This window comes from Bombus fervidus, chromosome 7, assembly GCF_041682495.2.
Source record: "Bombus fervidus isolate BK054 chromosome 7, iyBomFerv1, whole genome shotgun sequence".
Taxonomy (NCBI): domain Eukaryota; kingdom Metazoa; phylum Arthropoda; class Insecta; order Hymenoptera; family Apidae; genus Bombus; species Bombus fervidus.
The window spans coordinates 16,874,932-16,897,479 of record NC_091523.1 but is presented as its reverse complement, the minus strand read 5'-3'; the positions used below and the strand labels follow the sequence as shown (position 1 = coordinate 16,897,479).

The 22,548-nt window shown below is 31.5% G+C and overlaps 2 protein-coding genes across 8 annotated transcripts; one reads left to right on the top strand and one right to left on the bottom strand.

Annotated features, from left to right (window-relative positions):
* Positions 1-16: 16 nt before the first annotated feature.
* On the bottom strand, positions 17-15,808 carry Cyst (rho guanine nucleotide exchange factor 18 cysts). Of its 4 annotated transcripts, XM_072007505.1 has the most exons (18): positions 15,673-15,808; positions 15,266-15,357; positions 12,771-13,106; positions 12,271-12,647; positions 11,964-12,113; positions 11,693-11,886; positions 10,744-10,881; positions 9,909-9,984; positions 9,722-9,834; positions 8,522-8,593; positions 6,471-6,524; positions 5,832-6,384; positions 5,485-5,714; positions 4,856-5,400; positions 4,556-4,761; positions 4,178-4,357; positions 3,408-4,114; positions 17-3,318 (listed from the first exon to the last, which is right to left on the bottom strand). In XM_072007505.1, exons 2-18 carry the CDS (start codon positions 15,303-15,305, stop codon positions 3,075-3,077), a joined length of 4,215 nt encoding a protein of 1,404 aa, XP_071863606.1. In that variant the 5' UTR covers positions 15,306-15,357; positions 15,673-15,808; the 3' UTR covers positions 17-3,074. The 4 variants fall into 4 exon arrangements, with proteins under 4 accessions (XP_071863606.1, XP_071863607.1, XP_071863608.1 ...); XM_072007506.1 differs by lacking the exon at positions 8,522-8,593; XM_072007507.1 differs by lacking the exon at positions 10,744-10,881.
* A 792-nt stretch (positions 15,809-16,600) lies between these two features.
* LOC139989295 (uncharacterized) lies at positions 16,601-21,757 on the top strand. 4 transcript variants are annotated; one of them, XM_072007518.1, is made up of 10 exons: positions 16,615-17,033; positions 17,184-17,269; positions 17,375-18,994; positions 19,101-19,440; positions 19,531-19,697; positions 19,767-20,237; positions 20,316-20,613; positions 20,700-20,862; positions 21,013-21,272; positions 21,414-21,757. In XM_072007518.1, the coding sequence occupies exons 1-10, from the start codon at positions 16,934-16,936 to the stop codon at positions 21,497-21,499; spliced, it is 3,591 nt and encodes a 1,196-aa protein (XP_071863619.1). In that variant the 5' UTR covers positions 16,615-16,933; the 3' UTR covers positions 21,500-21,757. The 4 variants fall into 4 exon arrangements, with proteins under 4 accessions (XP_071863620.1, XP_071863618.1, XP_071863619.1 ...); XM_072007517.1 differs by having other exon boundaries at positions 16,614-17,033; positions 17,187-18,994; XM_072007516.1 differs by having other exon boundaries at positions 17,184-18,994.
* Positions 21,758-22,548: the final 791 nt, after the last annotated feature.

Here is a 22,548-nt window from a genome sequence, read left to right as displayed (position 1 = left end):
TTAACATAATCGTACATTTCCCTCACGTTTTTCTTTATTACAATAACAGTTGTATGTACATTTATAATAAATAGATATTATTTCTTTATGCGGTTAATGATTTAACGGCGATTCATGTATCAATCGAAAAATGTAGCATATGTATATATATAAACGTTAAGGAATGTAAATCACATATCAGTATGTATATATTTGTATAGAATTGAAAGAGGAAGAAAAATATCGTAAATATTTGTTTACTCTTGCCAAGTAACAGATTAATTTCTATAGATATCGCCTTCCGGAAAAATCATTTCATTTTACAATATAAGGAGTTATTAAAATAAGAGTTTACGTGCATTTGTTATAGAATAGACGCATTTAGTGTATCGCGAATAAATGGTAATCTTGATGAAGTAATCAAGCAAATAACACAATAGTAACAATTAATATTAGCATGTAACCGACATAACGGCCTTTAGTTTAAAATTCTTTAAACTCTAAGAGAATTAATGCTGATGTACCAAGTAAACGCGTCTTAAAACAAATACGCGTTTACTTATTAGGTGTAATTTTATATTAACGTTTCCAAATACGATCGCAGCTGCGAGTATCACAATGATAACAGTAATATATAGTTTTAGAGTAAAATAGTAGGTACAGAGTAAACGTACAAAAATACTTCCCATGAGCGTCCGGGACGTAAAGATTCACTAAAACGTGGAAAACCGCGTTACTAATAATTCTTTATATCCTCTCTTAAACTTATGCTGTCCAGTGACCTCAAATATTTTAGATGCCACAAGACGCATGTAGGCCGCCGCACTACTCCTTAGTTGTTATCCCAATTTGATTCTTCGCGTTACCCTGAAGATGGTGTGCGACTTCATTGTATAAGGATAATATTTAATAACAATAAACTTTAATAGCATGAAGTTACATTTGACATGGTGCAACGTTCTTAATGTGTATAAAGAATACATTCTTTAATATATATTAAATTATATATATATATATACATATATAATTATATATATATACATGTATAGAATATATAATTTGTAGTATCTATTTGGAATGATTTCGTGGAATTACATTCCAGTGTTAGAATTTACTTTTCGCATATGTTCTATGTTTTTTTCATAATGAGCATTATGATATTAAGAATATTTTAATTTGTGTTAAGTGTTTTTAAAATGAAGTCGTACACCCATCCATGAAGGCTATTAACAGGTTAATACAATATTATTTGCGAGCTAATATATACTCGGCATTGTTTTAATAATAGACTTGTAAGAATTCAATTATATTTTTTTTTCTCTCACGCTTTATATCTTATGGAAATACTTTTAAGAACTATTGTCATCACGATTGATTGAGACAAGTTGATAGAATTACTTAAGTTTCTTCACGAAGATAAATTAATTAGTCACGTGTTTTATCATCGTGCCTCGACGACGCTGTTCTTTTATTCGATCATATTGCACGCTACAGCATCTTTTGAGGTAAATACGTGCAAAATTTAAACAAGACGTACGTATCAAAACAGACAATTTTTGACCTTATAACGACGATCTACATTATACAGCCACATTTTCAAGATTACCTTTTATCTAACATCTTACAATTAGACGTGCAGTATGATCAATCTTTGTATAATACTTTCTCTGGAACATTTCCATCTTCACGAAATACTCAATAAGTCTTTTCATGAAAAAAGTCTCGTATAAAGTATAAATAAAATAGTTTAAACGATCAAGAATTATCACTGATCTTACATAATGCAATAAATATGTTATTAAAAAAGGAGAAAAGAAAAAACGATTACAGATTAATGATAATGGCAGTGAATAATCTCGAAGAAAAGTATCAAATATAAAATATTGCTTGAATTGCTCTCGATTCAATTAAATTAAAAATGATTTATACCCGTTACAGGAATGATGTAATGAAATTCAAATAATTAACGATTTCGATCTGTGGCTTGGCACACATAATAGCAATGCATTATTGTTAACAGTGGATCTTACCCGTCGTTTTAGCACGTATTAAAATACTTTTAAGGTTATGTTATAAGAATAGCTACCGCGCTCACACATTCATACACATACATGTACAAATACATATACACGTATACGTGCCGCAAAATGAAATTATTACGTACGAACGTACATTCAATATTTCATTTATATGCACGATATACTTCCGCAAGTTTCATTCTCAACATACGTACACGTGATGTCATACATATGTCATGAAAAAGTATATATATATACACACATCCATGTATATATGTCTGTATATGCAACCCTAATATAATGTATTTTCTCTATTTTGCATTTTCAGCAAACTGCAACAGATTTGCTTAAAAGATTCATCTAAAATCATGTTTCTAAAACTGTCAGTCGGCTTAATAACATAACGAGTAAGAATTTAACAAGATCGGCTGATCTATTTCACTAAGCCGGCCATTTCAACATATTTTTTTTCGCAAATATTTCTGAGCACTAATCATTATCTCTTTATTTCTTCACATATTTTATAGTTATTCTCCCTTTATGATAGATTCTGTGAGAATTTGCATAAAAATGATATTATTGCCCTCAGTAGCAGTTGAAAAGTAACACTATCTTTTATCAATTCATTCAGAATAATATAGTATATTCCTTTTTTTTTTTTTTCTTTTTGACAATCACACTGTTATTATAGACACTATAAATGCATCACTTACATACTATGTTGCATTTCAATGTACAACACTAATAAAATTGTTAAGAAAAGAAAAGAGAAAAAAAGATACCTGCAAGTAAGAAGAAGAAGGAGCAAAGAAGAAGAAAAGAAGTGGTCGAGGAAGAGCTTATCATAAACACGATACGAACAAGGAAGAATTAAGGATAATAGTAATAATGAAGAGAACGTTAAAAATAATGTAAGTCTTACCGAGAAAATGTTGAAAGTCAAAATGACTTTACGCGACTTCTAGGTTGAGCATCTTTTGATTGGCTTCGAGAGGGAGTTAATGTAGAAGTCGGGGTAGCTTCGCCAGTTGCAGGACGAGAAGATCGAGAATGTTTCCGACCAAAACGAAAGAAACGTCAGAAAAAAATGACTTCTTCTTCCAATGGTTGCTGCTGTTCCGTTCTTTGATGCTGTTGTTGATGTGAATATTCCGGAGGAGATCGTGTAATTCTAAGTGAACGATTTGAGGAATGACTTTGACTTGTAGCGGCATGATTGTTTCCTAATTCTGGCGAAGAATACGTAGAGCCAGTTACGATTGCCGGGCTGCTTCCCGTTCGTGAATGTCGATCTGGACTATTATTACTCGTACTTCCACTTCTATATTTTTTTATTAGATAAAAAATGTATATGCATGAAATATATTTTGTGATTTAAACACATAATTTCAAACTAATATTTATACTTGCCTAGTATTATTGTTGCTTCCACTAGCAAGTTTTAGAGGCAATTGTTGCTTGACTGGAAGATTACTTTGCACTTTTTGCTGATTAGTAGCACTAATTAAATTTAATGGTATTCTTTTAGCATCCGGCTGTGCTTTCCGAGTCTGCACAGTGGTATCAGTTCCTTGCGTCAAATGGGATAAGTGAATAGTTGTAGAACTAGGTGCAGAACCTGTAACTACTGTCACTCCTTGCCGTTCTAATGCCTCGAGTCGACGGTATAGCTGATCTCGTTGCTGCGTAACATCTCTCTGTTCTGCTGCTAATTGTTCACGTTGTCTTACCAATTCGGCTCGTTCTTCTTCTAGCTGCTTTTGTTCTTGTTGTGATGCGGCGCGAAACGCTGCTTTCTCTCGACTTAACTTGTCTTGTAAATTACGTAATTCTTCTAATTGGCGATTTGGGTTAGGTCTATTATTTGATTTGCCCATGCTACCCTCTTTACATGCTGCTAATTGAGCCTGTAGACTATCAATTGTTGTCATCTGATTACTAATTATACAGACCAACCTATAGACATGATGAGACAGACGAATCGCTGCCCACTGTTGATCTTTATTTATTTCTGTATCTTGAGTTCCTTTTTCTTCTAGACCTTCTTTTATAAATTCACTAACCTTTGGAAGAGAAATTACAGAATGAATTGCAGACTCTCGTAACGGATATTTTTCCTAAAAAAAAAACATAATTTTATTATATTGATTTTAACTGCTATATATGTATTGTATATTTACCTTGTTATGATCAAAACCCGCAAATGTCTCAGCTCTTCGAGGAACACAAAGAGCAGACGGAACATAGGCCTCACTATGTCGCTCTCCCGCAGAACTTAAACTTCTCGAAAGAGTAGCACCACCCGCAGTAAAAGATAATGAGCTAGCAAGTTTTGTTGCTTCTTGTACAGCAACAATCACCTACAAAAAGAATTACTTTCTATACATATGATTAATTTATTCTATGCATATGATTGAAAATGAAATAAAAATGTTACATAAGTTTGAATAATATAAATTATAATAGCTTACAAAGTATATACAGAAATCTGTGAATATCCTTTATAGTTATAATTTAATTTGAAAATATATAAAGTAGTACATATAAAACATAGTAACCTCTTGTCGTAACTGTGTAGTATCCGTTCCTTCATTGTGAACTAATCTTGTATAATCTGCAATTTCTTTATCAGCTTTTTCTATTTTCTCATTATCACTACTTTCGTTACCACTCCAAATATTAGCAGCATGTAAGAGTTGCATTTGTAAGCTGATTTTCTCTTCGAGTAATAACGCCTGTTCTGCATCCTTTTTTCGCAGCTCACCTAATAATAACAATATAATAATATAAAATGATTTAATAACATATTCACGTTTTTATTAAAATATATATATTTAATAATGAAATATCGCACGTACCGACTATCTTAAGAACATGTGACTCTTTAGTTTTAACTAAACGTTGTCTTTCTTCAACAGAAAGTAACGATATAGAAGAGGAACGTGTATCTCTTAATTCATTATTATTATTATTTTCACTTAATATATCAGTTTCATTTTCAGATTCTTGTGGACAGGCTTCAACTGCTGATCTAATTGCTTGTATCCATAATTGTTTATCTTTCGGTTTTTGAATTTTCAACTCGAACATCTCAGGTTCAGCTGGATTACTACTTATTAAATAAATTCCTCTAGACTCTTGACCCGCTTTTTCACGAACTAGTAATTTTTGAAGTGATACTATACCAGCCTTATTGTCAGGCACAAAAAATGCATACTTCTGATCTCTCTCAGCCAAGAAAAATAATATGTCAGAAAGAACAACCACTACAATGGCAGTCATTTTTCCACGACCTTGCATTAAATATGCAGTTCCTTCGAATTTTAAGATTCTATTAAATGCCATGATATCTGATTTTTTGAACTTGGCACCACGATATGTCGCAAAAGATTTTGCGTCAATCCTAAATGATAATAATAAGAGAAATGTTATTAATAAGTATGAAAGCATTAAAAATATAATTTATAAAATATATAATTCTTTTTACTTGTTATAGATTTCTAATTTTCTATCTTCTCTTTCCTTGTCAGCAACACATGCATCTACATTTGCTAAAATTTCTTTAACAAGAGCCAGGGCTTTGCGTAAATCTTCACCTTCTTCGTGTGCAATAACCGTTTTTATGAGTGGCTCAACAAGCAGTGGATACTTTGTTAAACGTTGAGTAACAAATAAAATGCATTCAGGAATTCCTTTCTTCTTCAGCAAAGGATGTGACTGTATAAACGTTAATTATATACATCTTCGTGTTATTATATATATATATATATATATATATATATATATATATATACATGCAAATGAACAAAAGAATAAATGCTCTACTATAGTTACCTGACATTGCCGTACGAATCGTGCAAATCGAGGGTCATGACGCAAATAATACTTATAAGCTTCAACAGCATCTCTGTGACGGCTACAGAATTCTCCATAGGCACTCTTCATACGTTGCGCATTCTCTCCAGAGAATTGATCCACTAATATATCAGCAATTGTAGGAACAATAGAATTTGCGTTTTGCCTCTTACGTAACTTTTGCAGAAATCGTAAATGAATATCAATGAGATCACGTAGTCTTGGGAACATGCGTTCCAGATTTGCTTGACCCAAACGAAAGTGACGTCGCAGACCTTCCACAAAAATTCTTTCCATGGCGAGAAGTACTAAACAGTGATGTTTTTCCGTAAGTACAAATTCATAAATGTGTTCTTGTCTTTTCACTTTTCGTTCACAGTTATCAGCTAATCGTAATGCAACGTTATGTCCAATGGCAGCACTCCAAGAATCAGGTTCTTCTTTAGCTAGGCCTAATTCAGGATCCAAACCTTCCAGATCACCCACTGTGAATTGATAAGCGTCATCTCCAAAGTCAAATCCTTCTAATCCACTGCAATATTATTTTAAACAAAAAGCTCTTATAAATTAGATATTTTAAGATAAAGAAAATTTAATAATACACAAGTTTCTACAAACCTAGATATATCACGATGTTGTCCATCTCCATCTTTCTCCTCATTTATTGTTTGACTGAAAGAAAAATATAAGTCTATATTTTCAAATACTGCTTTTATCATAAAGAAACAAATATTGTGTTTGTTGTAGTATTCCATAACTAAAATTATACATTATAAGAGACAATTTTATTTTAATGCTAATTTGAAAATTAAACGCTAGTGCCACATTTATCATAACTTGAAGTAATAAAGGGAATAGTGACACAAAATTATTAATGCAATTCTAATTAAACAAATCTATAAGGTCAATATGATGTCAGATATTTTGAACATGTTACAATTCTTTGATAGTTTATTTATCAGTTAGGGACAGATGTTTGTATATTAATTGGTCAGTACTGCGGGTACCCGAACCTAGTAACGAGATGATATTCAAGATATGAATTCTCATGTAGCCCAATATTTTCGGACTAATTTGAACCGATTCGTATCTCTAATTTTATGAATAACCGTGAGCTATTAACTTCGAGATTCAAAACCGATCATGTCCGACCAAGTCGGATGACTTCTTTCTTTTAATCGACTTAAATCGGCTTGAGAGTGACAGGCTATCCGTTCATTCGTATGTCTTGGATATTTGTCCGAGCCTGTTCGACTCTTTTGAATCCGTAATCTCAGGTATCTGCAAAACTCGGATAAATTATATATAAAGAATTAGATACTTCTTGAATAAGATCTATCAGGTTGGCAACTAAGTGATTCCGGATTTTGACATTAGGTGGTATTGACAAAATTCGCAATCATTTAGTGGCCAACCCAATAAAAATAAAGTGGCAAGTCTCATACCCGTCCCGTATGTCAGTTATACCTACCGAAGGGTTTCTTTAATGTTATTCAAATGAATATAAAAAAGAGGAATTGTGTCACATGATATGTCTCAACATAAATGTAGTCTATATTCACTTTATTTTTTGTTTAGTTGCGATGCTAAACTTTGAATACTAAAGGAAAGGTTTAATATGGAATTAATATGGAATGCGAGTAGTACGAACAACCGACCATAATAGCGAAGCATACAGTCCATTTACCTAAAATAAGGTGTACGTGTCACACTGTCTTTAGAAGCTGAATCAATTAAACATTTTCAAAAACTTCATCGGGGAAAGGACTTATTCTTTAACTAAAATTTCGAGGAACATTTCATTACATCTTCTTAAATTTAAAAACACACGATTTTCGGAGAAATTAAAAGAATAGGAATGTTTTAAATAATATTTTCAACATTACAATACGTCAAGTTCTGCAAATAGTTTCCGAAATAAAATTTTTTGAGTGTAACTCATTTTAATGAAAACAGGCAAAAATTCCAAATTTCACAATATTTTTAAATAAATTAGAAATTAGCAAAATTATTACTTAGATCTCTCTTTCTTTGATTTTACGTACACTACATCATATTTTATTTTGGAAAATACATATTACTAACATAAAGAAATAATTAATTTAACATGAACTCGCCTATCTGTATATAATAATAGAATTTTCCCTAACTTGACACCTAAAATGTTTATTATTAATGTATTTCTACAAAAGTTTTATGAGTGAACAATGCTGAATGTAGATTGTAAATAAAGCTACAAGTTCATACTATGGAGGGAAAGTCAAAGTGCAGGGTAATAAAGAAATTTATATTAATTGAAAGCACGAGAGTACTAGATGTTCATTCTTGATGATGCTCGATAAAGAAATTACTTAGTTATTTAATAATTGTATGTTTATATTATAATGATTGGATGAAGTTACAAAGAGATGTATACACAAAATATATCATTGAATAATTAGAAATGATAGAAGCAAGCATATCAGAAGCATAGGCAGGGGCAAGGTGATGTCTCTGTCCATACAACACAAAGAGGCAATTCAATTGCCTTTTAAACAATGTGTGCAAGAAAAGAATCGAGAAACGATAGACGCGGGTCATCCTACTACTGTGTAGGATTTAATATACGAACAGAAACGTACGAACGCTTCGACAGAATAGGAGGAACACATCAGACTTCTGAGACTTACTTGACTCCGAGCTTAGTAGCAACTCGCCGCCAAGGACTGTAGCTTGTCACGGCTTTCTTGCTGTTAATTTCCCTTTAATCGTCGAACAATCGATCGGTTTGTCGTTGCACGAGAGGGAATGCACGGGGGAAGGAAAAAGCACACACTGCATTAGGGCAACCTTATTTTGCCTTTTGTTTCCCTTCCTTCTTCAGTTTTCTTACTCTATTACGTTTCTCAGCTTTTATATATCACTTGATAATACACGCTCTTTTATAGGTAAACATTACCTCTTCGAAATTGTATTACTTTAATACAATATAGAACATATAGATATGCATTTTTAAAAAGATTGTGTATACCCTTTTCGAATTGTAAAAACTACCATTTTTCGTTAGTATCGTATCTATAATTTATGTTGAACTTGTAAAATCAATATCCGAAGAAGTTTGGGTATAGAAATTTGTATGTTAATTAACATGTATATGCAAATGTTTTTATCAATTAATGTTAGAGACGCGAGGATAAACACGCTAAAGCTTGCCATACTATTTGGTTAAATTGCAAAATTAATTAGAAATAATAAGCTTCTGTGCCAGCCAAAGCTTCTGAATAATAAGCAGTTATAATAAGTACAATACTTCCTCTAGCATTTATCCTATTCTATTTGTTTTTCATACAAAATGTAGAAATTCAGTAAGAGAGACTTCTCAGAGTAAAATGTGAAATATAATAGATTAACAGAAGTTTTAAATATATATAAATATTGACATATCAAAATTTTTTTGGCAATTAACTATATTAAGCTATCAATTGATAAGTGGCAATTAACGAAGTTTAATTACTTCCCTCAGATGATATATTTTTATAAAAATCTAATGAGCAAAGAAAAGTAAAAAAAGTTGCAAGTTTTTTGCTGAGCGCAAATATGTGTATGTATTCTTTAAGTTATACAATACAGTAGAATCCTCTAATATCCGAAGGTCTATTCTCTGTTAGAAATTTGATTCTCCGATATTCGAAAATTTTCTCATCTAAACAACCATGCCTCCTTAATAATTCGGATGCTAGAAGTTCTCCTGTACTTCTGTTGAAAATAAGAAGAGTTTATAATAAACTCCGAGTTTAGGCCTAGTCATGCCAATTGCGTGCGAATCTTGAACCACAGATACGCAGATCCAATGCAAGAAATCTATAATTCTAATAATAAAAGTTATTTACCTTCCACTTCCAGAGGACGCTGGTAGGGGTAACGATGCGGTAGATCCTCTTTTAACATTATAACTATTCGAAGTTGTGGATATGCTTGATGTAGATTTGATGGAACTCTTATCCTGCAATTTCATTGTAATTTTTAGAATTATATTTTAACTATATACTTGAATCTTCTATATCGTAATTTTAATACCTTTTTTTTACGAAAAAAGATAGAACCTCGTTTTCTTCTAGTTTTTTCTGATTGATGATCGTCATATACAGCTCCGCTAAAAATAAATGTACATATATTTATTTATTATATCTACATATTATAATTAATATATGTATAAATGTAATTAATTGAAATAATTTACAATATAAAACGGTATAGTATGAAAATAATTAGCAATAAATATTTACAAGCAGTACTATAGTGTATTTACACTAGTGATTACTATAAAAATAAATGATAAGTTATGACTAAATACGTACATTACTGAGCATTTCAATGAAACAGTAAAATACACATAGAAAAATCCAAATAGTATTATAATCTGATTATCATGTATATACGATATAAGAAAAAAATAATTAATGATAAAGCTGATACAAACCAGTTATTCTTTTCCTTGTGCCTTGTTAGCAGAATATACTATATAAAGTGTTTGGTAACAAATGATAAATAACTGCTAAGACAAACTAAAATAAGACGAAAATGCAGAATAAAAAAGTCGTGCACGTAATGTATCTCTTTTGTAATCATACAAATTCGTGAATTAGAGGAGATGATAGTCTTTTCTACTTGGAAATTCCATAGGGTAGATTGATATTCTCTTATGGATTTTTGTGAGTAGGCAAGTTCTATGTTCAATCTATGATCTTTCTTAATAAAATGCATTATTTATGATAGCAAATGTTATAGTCTTCTCTTGTCTCGTACGTCTTGTTCTTTTGTCTCGTACAATAGAAGCACCCCTTAAATTGTTTACTATCTGTTACCACACACCTTATATATATGTGAAAAACTGAAAATGTATAATACTCACTCCGTCAGTAACTCATCAAAGGATATCTGAGCATTTGGAGTGCCTTCTCTGTCTTCGTGGAATTCATGGCTGTTTGGAGTGTGAAGATCCTCAGTTTCAGTTTCACTTCCACTACCCTTTTCGTTTCTTTCACGTCGGCTGTACCATGCAGGATGGTAGGAAATTATCAAGTACAAACACAAAATATGCGACTATTGTGTAAAAGATGCAAATCAGATATTCTCGCGTGGTTTTCCACCGAGATAATAGTGCCACAAAGATGCAAAGTTAAACAGAGTATACAGAATATCATTTAAATGATTATTTAACGATTACTTAGATTATTCAACGTGAGATAAAAATTTTTGAAATAATTTTAGGAATCAAACTTATATTCTGAGGATGAAGTAAAATTTTGACTTTAATATAGGTGCGATTTAGTCTTAAAAAATTGAAAATTGCTTAAGTATAGCAATAAATGGTGCAACCATGCTAAAATACTTTCATCTACAAGATGCAAGCATTCTTAAATGTAGGCAAATTTTGAAATCTTTTATAAACGTATTAATAACCATGCAATTTGTTTTTACTATTAATTTAAAAATTACTTAAGTTAAAAGAAATATATGTATACACATATCTTATACTTCATATGTACATAAAATATGTGTTACTTTATATGCTACTTGTATATAATATCTTAAAAAGATTGCAAGCTAGATCATAAAACATGAAGTATTTATAAGCAGTTGTTAAAAATTGATGAAATTAATACAAAACTAAAAATAAAATCAAAATATTATTAATATACTTCAATGATATTTCAAAATATAAGACTTACGCTAATAATTTTATTACAAAAAATATTATTGTTATTTCTTAAATGCACTAAAAGACAATACAATAGTTTACAAATTCGCATCAGTACTGATCTAGCTGTACAATCTAGAAATATTTTTATTTAGCTTACGCTGTAAGTGACGGTGTTGTTCTAGTTCCAGTTTCTGCCAAGTGAGCATTAACTTGAGGCGTAACAATTGAAGGCGTTGAAATAGATTTCTGAAGAGGTAAACGAGAACCTGTAAGACCAGGCATTAAACCACTGCTGTCTGCTAATCTTTGACTACCTTTGAATCGTTTTGTAACTATCTTCTGATATTCGCTCTGTTAAAGAAAAATTTGTAATGTATTTCATTACAAATTAAACATATAAGAAACTTCTCAATATGAGCATCCATTACCTGTACAAGATCAGCTTCATTGAGAGAATGAGTACTTGCTTGCGATCTGCATGCTCGACTAGCAACCCCTACAGGCCTGGTACAAGATTTTCCGTGTAATTCTATTTCCATTTCACTGTCTAAACTGCTTAAACTAATACTGCGTTGTCGCTGTAATTGTAATGGTTATACAATGAATATGATAATGAAAAGAATAGTCAAAAGCTTTAACAAAATAAATTAAAAAAAGCAATGAAGCAATTAAACTCATGCCACAAGTGTACAATGAATAATGTATTTCTTTAAAAACGTATCAGACAATATTAACCATGTTTTGTGCTTGTAGATGATTTTGCCCAGAATATCTGCGACGCCCACATCGAGTGTCTTCCAAGTCAGTCCAGCTGCGTCTTCTGTCTATACCTTGTGCATTCTGTGAACGAGGACCTACTGATGGAAAATGTGTGGGAGAGCTGTTGGTGGAACAGTTAGCAAGGAGATCAGGATCAGATCCTGTATCATTATTGCTTGAGCGTGGTGCAATTTCGGGTGAAATGAAAGGACATAGGGAAGGACATGATGAAGTTAACCGTTGAGGTACATCATTGTGAGATGTGCGATGATTATATCCCCAGTTGCTCAGCGTCAGATCTCTCATACGCTGAATACAATCATGGATTTCATGCAGATGCTGCAAGTTGTCCTCTGCAAGGAGGTGAACGAATTGTTAGCCACAAAAGCACATAAAATTTTGTAATGTCAAGTGATACTGAGATCAACGAAATGTAATGCATGGAGTTACATAAATCAAAAATCAAAAATATTTACCTAAAACTGGGTAGTTTTTAGCAAGACCAGGTGAATGAGGTGTGACACTAATAATTGGTACCAACGGATTAGTCTGAGCTTGACTATTAGTGCCAAGTGTAAGCAGTGAGTGCTGCTGTTGCTGTTCATCTCTTTCAGTCCCTTCAGACATTGTAATAGCCGTTTTTTCCGTATTTTCTTTGGTGTAGCCGGTCTCAGTAATTATATTTCCATGTAAATTTAAACTGCCAAGATCTCCATTAATAATAGGTATACGATCGCAATCAGAATGCGATGATCCCAAATAATCAGTTATTACATCTTCTTCGCTATCCTCCCCACTATTTGGACACTCATCTATAAGCATATTAAAAACAAATCTTTTTTTATCATTTATGGCTATACAATACAGAGATGAAATATAACAAAATAATTATTATTTAAACACATTCAGTGATCAGTTTAAGTAATAACAATACGTTATTGTATGGAACAATATAAATTACTCAAAAATTAGATTGTAAGATAATACTCTTTCACGAAAATGACGGTACTGCAACAAGGAATATCGCACTTCATGAACTGCATCGAGATATGAGAAAACCGATATCCAAATGTCCTCGCGTCTATTGACTGCAAAGAGAACAAATAGGGGACCCGCTCGTGACAATTGCACCAGCCTCCCGCTCTCATGTCAGTAATGTATAAAGATATATTCAATGAAAACCAGGTCAAATTGTTGTATGGTACATATTTGTATTTTTAATTTTATAAACGTGTGAACATCAATACGAACAATTTGTTCAATTCTTTCATCGAAACGAACTTAATTGAAAACAGTAGTTATATTTTATTACATTAATATCGATCACAGACAATCCAAGGTCGTCTGTCAAATGTCACAATTCGGAAACAAGTATATCTTATTACATCGATTTAACGTTAATTGGTAATAAATAAATGTAAGACTATTATCTTGATCTTATCACTTCTACTGATAAAACCAGTTTTCTTATTACATTTGATCGAACATTTACATGTTCAATTTTATCAAAAAAGAGAATCTAATATAGATGTTGATCACATGAATCACCCGGATAATGACACTCCTAATGAAAATATTCAATCAATTAACATATTCTATTGTACCTACATATTGATTTGATGAACTGTTTATTGTCATCCTAGTATCACGAATAAATAAAAGAGATTAAATCGTATCAAGTACTTTTCCGGGAAGCAAGGGGTAGACACACTGTTGCTTTTCCCCGTAGCTCCCAAGCGCGAATTGATCCGTTGGTCCGCGCGTGCCACCCCACCTCCATGCACCCCCGATCCTTAACCGACCTCCAACCTTCAACCTAATACTTTTATTACCACCCTTTTCAATAATTTTATCTTTTGTTTCCGTATTCATAATTCATATCTCGCGATTAAATATCGTTTACAAGAGTTATTAGAGTTATTATTTTAATCAAAATATTTTTAGATCTAAATTGCATTTGTTTGGAGTCTCATCTTAAACTAACTAAATTATTATTTAATCCGAATAACGACGAATTAATTATTTGACCATATTTTTAAATTTTTTACATGTTTAATATTTTTTAAACGCTAAATAATTTTAATATAAAAATTATCATTTAAATTTGTTTTAATTTTTATATTTTTATTAATAAAAATATTATACATAAATTTCGAAATTATGATTTAGCTATGCTTAACTATAACTTATTTCAAATATTTTCTATTACACTTCTATATTTTGAAGTATTGATAGAATGTATAATTTTAGAATATCAGTATTGTATCAATTTTATACTCATGGAAGCATTGAATCCAATCATGTGAAAATTAAATATACATACATATATTCTCATCCTATAAATATAACAAATGACGAGTTTCTCTAGAAAATTGTTATTTTAGAAAATGTATTACAACTAAAATATTAATTTAAACAAAAAGTTATAGTTGATACAATAGAAATTCATTTTTAATTATTAAACAAAACCATAGTAATAACAGATTGTTAAACAAAATTGCATATGTATAATATAATATTTATTCAATTTAAAGTCACAAATGAAGACTAAAGAGAATTAATAGCATTTTAATAAAAACAGTGAATTTTAAAAAGTTATGAAAACAAGACACACATCTATACTACACGTTAATTCTACTTTGAATTAATATACATAACTGTATTTGTATATTAAGTCAATAACATTGAAACAATATTGGAATATATATTCTATAACAAATACATAAAAAGTTATACATATCTAATATTTACATATAATATTTGTATGAAATATTAACAATAAACATTTATACTTTTTACAGAAGAAAGAAAGGCTTTAGTAAATAAAATATAGACAGGATATCAACTCTCTAAGAAATATTATGTTCCTTCTTTTAATATTTTATTGCATACAATGATGGTATCAATAAATGTATATAATATTGACAGACAGAGAGAAATTACTCGTGTCTTTGTATCAGTAGCAACTTACCAGAAGAAAACGGAGCCAATATTTCCTGTCGTTTTTCCATCTCTTTTATTTCCGACGATTAGATGATTATTTAATTTTTCCGAAAGCGGATACTGAAACATTTGTAAATATTATAAATAGCGTTACATTAAGTTTATCGTTTCGAAAACATTTCATAAAAGCATATAAATTCGAGAATATTTATACAGTTAATGAAAAAGTTCGCAAATAAAAAGTACAACACAATTACGATATATTTTAAACTTATTATGAGTTGGGAAACATCAATTATATATGCAGTCTTTCACACTCTGATAAGGGCGACGTACACACTTTGCTGCCAAAAGAAGCCGTATTGACAGGTGAACGCTCGACTTAATTACTTTGCTTATTGAAAGATATCACTTAACATTAAAAATAATACACACCTGAAATGCAATAACCTTTATAAATCCATTAATATTACACGTAGTGTATTGTATCTAATTCCTTCATGAGGAAACAAAATGTTGTATCTACCAATCTGTATCATACAGTCAAGGCACGTCGACCATTTTGTACTAGCTGAACTATAGGTAGTAAGAAATCGTAGAGATGTGGTAACGCATGAATCGCTTGGTGGAAACAACAATATAGTATTAGGCGCGTACTTAAAATTTATGCGATGCAAATCTATTTATCGTAAGATGAAAATTATTTAAAGAACACAAGGGATACTGACAAATTAAAACGAAAACCTTATTTTTCAAAATATATTGCATTTTATTTTTACGTTAATATTCTCAAATATTTAACCAAAATATTCATTAATACCGAATTTTAAAACGAAATATAAAACTTTCGAAATATATTTCGAATCAATGCACATATTAGGTTTAATTATTAATAAATTCCGGATTCATTTTTTATTAGATTTAAAATATATTATATTTATATTATAAGTTCCTAATTATAAATTTAATGCCATATTTTTATTAATTTGAATCAAGTATTTATTTAGAATATTGTATTGTTTTGTACAATTAAATTAGAAAAACGATTACAATATACGACCGCACTTGTTATATATTTACAACCATTGTTATAATAATAGAACTGTTTTACCGTCATTATAGTAAATATAATATACATACTTATGTGTACATATAAGAAATATGTGAAATTAAGATTGATTTTAAATTCTACAATAATATCAAAATAAATTAAAAATTTTCACATTCAACATCTTTTTATAAATGGTATTATATACAATTCTTTATAAATTATATATATGAAATAATTTCAAAATTTCTGCAATTAGATTGCAGATTTGAAACAAGATACGAAATTGAGGAAGAGTAGATGGAGGAAACAGAAAGATGTCGTTAGGGTAGTTGTGGGGGAGGAAGGGATTGAATACTTTCAAACAAATTGCAAATGGGGAAATGTACTACTCAGTTGTACATAACCTTTGTTCGCTTCGCTTTGAGTTTCGTGTTTTTGATGTGTCTAATAAAAATTCATAAATCTTTTGATTTATAATAATCACACATGTCTATTAATTAAATGTAAAGAAGAATAATGTTTGATATATAAAGCAAGTTTACAAAGGTTGGTTTTGTTTAAAAGCCAATGTTCTAATATGACTTTATACGATACCATTTGATCAAAGAATGAGCGATCGAAAGTATAAACTTTAATGAAATAGTTATGTTGCCTTCGACTGGTTACTTTAAAGCTATAAACTGTCCATTTTATGAAAATGGAGCGTGCGATAGACCTTACTGTCATTTCAAGCATTCGAAACGGGGTGAGTTCTTTTATTGTTCAGCTTTTCCTTTATCATAAATATATTACGCGTGATATTTTATATTGACCGAGAAATTTATTTCGGTTTTATCTCACAGTTTTCTAGCATAAACAATTTATGTAAAAAATATAAGTTTATATATTGTTTTAGAAGATGTTGGAGTTACCACGGAGGCTACAGAGACAGTGGAAAACCATTCCGTGGGTCAAGCTGAAGACTCTAAAGCTGCAACAATGGTAACATCTGATTCAGGCATTTTACAACAATTAGTAACAGAAGCTGTTAAAAAAGTCCTAGCTAATCGAAGTGTCACAGATGTAGATAATAAATTGTCTTGTCAGAATGTTGTTTCTCAGGTAGTTGAAGAATTAAAACCAACATTAACCACTGGATCATCTGGTACAGTAAACAATGTTAAGGCCACTATGGTGGAAGAAAGAACGAATACACCAGCACCAGTTAATATGCAACCATGCGTTTATAATCCAACACCAATTGCAGAACTAAAGAAACGTCACATACCAATAGTATCTTATATGCCAACTAGGAAAAATACAGTAGCTGTGAAACGTAAATCTTCTCCGGATGAAATTAAACCTTGGTTAAATATGGGCAATGGATCTGCAGAATCTCAAAGTGTTGAAATTAAATACAAACCTACTGTGATAGCCATACCTGAAGCTCGGGATACTATGCAGAGTTATATACCTACATGCAAATCAGAGTCAGCTTCACTAAATTCATGTAAGGATGGTAGTCCAAATGAATATTTACTTAAACTCAGGGAGACCTATTATCCAAAGAGTAAAAAGAAAAGAGAAGAATATGTCCCAAAAAAAGTGAAAACTCGACTAAAAACGGATGATGGATTAAATGAATCTGCGCTAGATCATATTGAAACAGATCTCAATATGATGGATGAAGTACTCACATGCTCTAAATCAACTTCTGATGTACAGTTTAATAAAATATCTCCAGATTCTCCTATAGATATCGAACCAAAATTTTCTGACGATGAAGAAGAAGATAGTAATGATCACGATAACACTGACGATCATGATGACACAAATAAAAATAATACTGCACACATTGATTTTAAGACTTTAGAACAAAATGAATCTTATTCTGATATAAAAAAACCTGACTATGTGAACAATTTACAGGATACGTATTTTCCAAAGATAATAGATAGCTCTGACAGAACTATTAACAAAGAAAATCATAATGAAAAAGTATTGATATATAGCAATACTCTGAAACAAGAAACGTTCCCTAGTGATGAGAGTTCTAAATCCTCACAATGTGAAAAAGGAAATGTACCAGAAGTAGATTTGAATAAAAGTACAGATAAAAATGTAAAGGAATATAAAAGCAAGGATAAGAATAAAGACAAAAATCAAAGAGATCACAGTACATCTCATAAAAGGTATAAAGAGAAGCATGAATCAAGTAAAAGGTCGCATTCCAGTTCGCATAGTAAAAGTAAAAATAAAAATCATTTGAAATATAAAAGCAAAGAATCAAAAGAGAAAAATCATGATAAGGATAGGAGTAAATACAAACATCAGGAAAAGGACAAGGACCAAGATAAAGATGAGAGTAAACACAAATCTAAGAGCGATAGAAAGGACAATCATAGGTCTGGGAAACGTCATGGGCATTCCAAGAGTTCTTCGAAAGAGCACACTAAGAATAAAAGTGATAGAAGTAGCAAACATTTGAAAACACATCGTAGGTTGGATGATACAATAAACGAAAAATATGTGGAGAGTAAGGAAAAAAAAAATTTATCCGAGAGATTCGGAAATTCTTTAGAAAGCGTTCGTTTGAATTCCATGAATGACAATGACGAAGAGAATGATGATCATCGTAGTAGTATCATTGGTAATGATATTGATGTAAGTTTTAGCATGTCTGATTCAGACCATGACGTACAAGAAGAGTGTTTAAAGATATTTCAGGTATGTGTAATAAATTTATCTTGTTAAAATTCTGGGGACTTAAAAATTGCAATACAAAACGTATTAATTTGTGTATACTTATTTTTATTTGAAATGTTGTTACAAGGAATACCAAGTACCAGAACGATCAAGAGTAGCAGAACCATTGGAAGTCAGATCATCTGCATTGCTCGAAAAAGAAAAGGAACAGATAGAAGACATTGGCAAGAAAAGAGTAGCACATCCTTCAGCAGCTGGATCTGTTATCAGGCAAATTGGAGTTAATCAACAGGCGAGAAAATTTGTAAATCCACAACAGAAAATGTATGAAAGGTGGCGTCTGATGCGCGATGCTGTAGCAGAAAAAACAATTTCTGCAAGTAGTAGTGCTCCCAAGGATGTACGTCGTAATTGTTCCGAAGCGATAGGTACAGCGAGTAACAGCGAATTGAAGTTAAATGGGAATGGTAAATAACTATTTTTTAATGAAAGTATTTACATGAAGATATTTTAAAGTATAAATAGAAACTGTTAATAATTAATTACATATTCGACAGGTCGTGTCAGGATTGCACACGTACCGTATGCTAAATCCTTAGCACTAGAAAAAAGAAAGGTAACAGAAAATGTAGGAAAGACAGTGGAGCCGAAAGCCGCAGATAATTATAAAACAGCTGCACAAACGGCGAAGAGTGGTGTACGCATTGCTCATGTTCCACAAATGGTCTGTACTCTTTGTTTTTTAATTAATTATAAACGTACAGAGCTGTATAATGTCTTGGTTGTGTTTCAGGTTCCTCAGCTAATTCGTCCTGAACCATTACAAGTAACTACGCAGAAATTTCCTTTAAACGTTCGTCAGTATTATGTGAATATGATGCATGACGTATGTGTATTAATTTACACAAGTGCCGAGGACGCAGCACAACGTGCGGTTAAAGAAGAATACGCTTGTCACGAAAGATGCAAAGCACTAGCTGTTTACAAAAATTCCTGCATGCTTGCTACGCATAGATTGAGAAAGGAGGCTGATCAAAATTCATCTGTGGATAATAATGCAATAGTAATTCCAGGTAGTAGTACAGTTTCTCATGAAACAGTGCTGGCTGGGAAAGTTAAAGGTTCGTGGAGTGTTCTTAAAACAAAAAGATCCGTTACAAAATTTAAAGGAGCAGCTTTATATGGTATGATAAAAAAATGGATAATGACGGAGCAACAACTTCAAGATAACGGGTTTCCTCGTTCACATCCAGATGGTCAGAAGGTAAACCGAGTGAAAAAAGCTTTTGAGAAATATAGTAAAATATTCGTGAAAATATCGCTCAATTTCTATCAATTGCAGGGTCGTGCCAAAGTCTATGTAACTAACACACGAAATCAAAGTGTTCTGTCAAAAGTGCCTAACGAAAGAGTTTGTAGTCGGTGTGGTCAAACCTATATGATTGATAAACGAGGATTTGCTTCGCGATCACAGAATTGTATATATCATTGGGGCAGAAAGTTCACAATCAGAGGTGAAAGCAAATACAGTTGCTGTCAACAATATGGTTCTGCAACTGGTTGTTGTGACGCGAAGACGCACGTTTGGGATTATACAGACTACGAAAACCTTCGTGGTTACGTGAGAACTTTACCAAAAGGTAATTTGTAAATGTTTATTTATCTCTATTTCCAACTCTAGTTTATATTTGTTCTATTATTTGTTCTTATCGTTATTATTTTTAAGATACGCCGGCAGAGGAACAAGGGGTATATGCACTCGATTGTGAAATGTGTTATACAACTCAAGGATTGGAACTAACCAGGATAACAGTCATTGATGATGATTGCAGTGTAGTATATGAGACGTTAGTGAATCCCCAAAATCCTATAATCGATTATAATACAAGGTAAAAAATATTTTAATATTTCTTCCTTCATTTTTTCCTGTTTCTTTCTCCTTTTTCTTTGAAAAAAGGTAATGCGTAAAATAAAAAGAAAATTAATTTTTCATACAATGTTTATAAATAATCAAATCAATATTAAAATGGTGTACGCAGGTTTTCTGGGATTACGGAGGAAAATATGAAAGACGTGACAACAACGTTATTAGATGTCCAAGCAACGTTGTTGACAATGTTTTCAGATAAAACTATATTAGTGGGTCATAGTTTAGAAAGCGATTTCAAAGCTTTAAGGCTTTTGCACGATACTGTCGTTGATACAAGCGTGATGTTTCCACACAAAAATGGCTATCCACAAAAGAGAGCATTGAAGAATCTTTGTTCCGAATATTTAAGGAAGATCATTCAAAACGACGGTTAATTTAGAATCATATACTTTTCTGTTTTTTTCATTCGCGGCATAGTTCAATAACGATATTTTATTTCGTGATTTATTTGCACATTAAGGTTTGTGACGAAGTAAAAACAATTCACTAATCTTTTGTTTCATATTACAGTTGGTGGACACGACAGCAAAGAAGATGCTGTCGCTTGTATGGAGTTAATTCTTTGGAAAGCAAAGGAAGAAGCAAAATTACAATAAGCGAATCTACAAACACTTTGTCAGATTGAATCGTGTACAGCTTATGGTTTTGTGGTATATGAAACGATGATAATTTTTTTTTTAAATTATCGTATGCGTTGTATTATAGTTTTTCATGTATAAATATGTGATATACATGTGCCCGGTTAATTCTAGAATCGATTATTATATAATCACCGCTCATCTTAGAATTTCATTCGTTATTCTAATTATGGTAGATACACGTTTGTTCTTTTGATTACGCGCAATTCATACTTTTATAAAATTCTACGGTAATTATTTACAAAGCAATTGACCGCTACCGATTTGAATGGCCTTGACATATGTTACCAAGCCAACGCGTCGAGTAGTTTTACTCTATCCACGTGTAACTGTCAGTAGGCTTTAGTGTCAGATATAAAAGTGGAGGTACATAGATAAGTACAATACTGCGCGTAAAAGTAGTTGCAATCCGGAATCACGTTTGGTTTCTCATCTGACAATGAGTAAGTATTTCGGGAATTCAAGCGACCGCAGGGGAAATAATAAGTGTTAGTGAGACATTGATACTTAACATAAACATACCATATATACATCGCTGACAAATCGATGTCATTATATGTATATTGAATTATCTAAACGCATGCTTTTTCGCACCTGTTTCGGTGCAGCATTGTTTCTATTTTTTTTCAAAATCAGCCGCATTTGCAATAATGGCGCGTTCAAAAAATATGTATATATCCAATCAATATAGTATCATCGAATCTAAAATCTAGTGACAGTTGTCTGGAATTACTCGGTCATTGAGCTTAATAATATATATTAAGGTCATATCAGTGAAGTATGTATTCTACATAAATACCTTCCATATTAATGGTAATAATAATTTCATAAGAAATTATGATCATGTCTTTTATTTACTACCTAAATCAAACTTAATCCAGACTCAGTCAAGTCCTTAGAAAACATGTAAAATAAAAGACGTAATGAGATATTGAAAGTACTTTTGCTAACATTTTGAAGGCTGATGCTGAGCGGCGCCTGTATGTATAGACGATGTTACACAACAT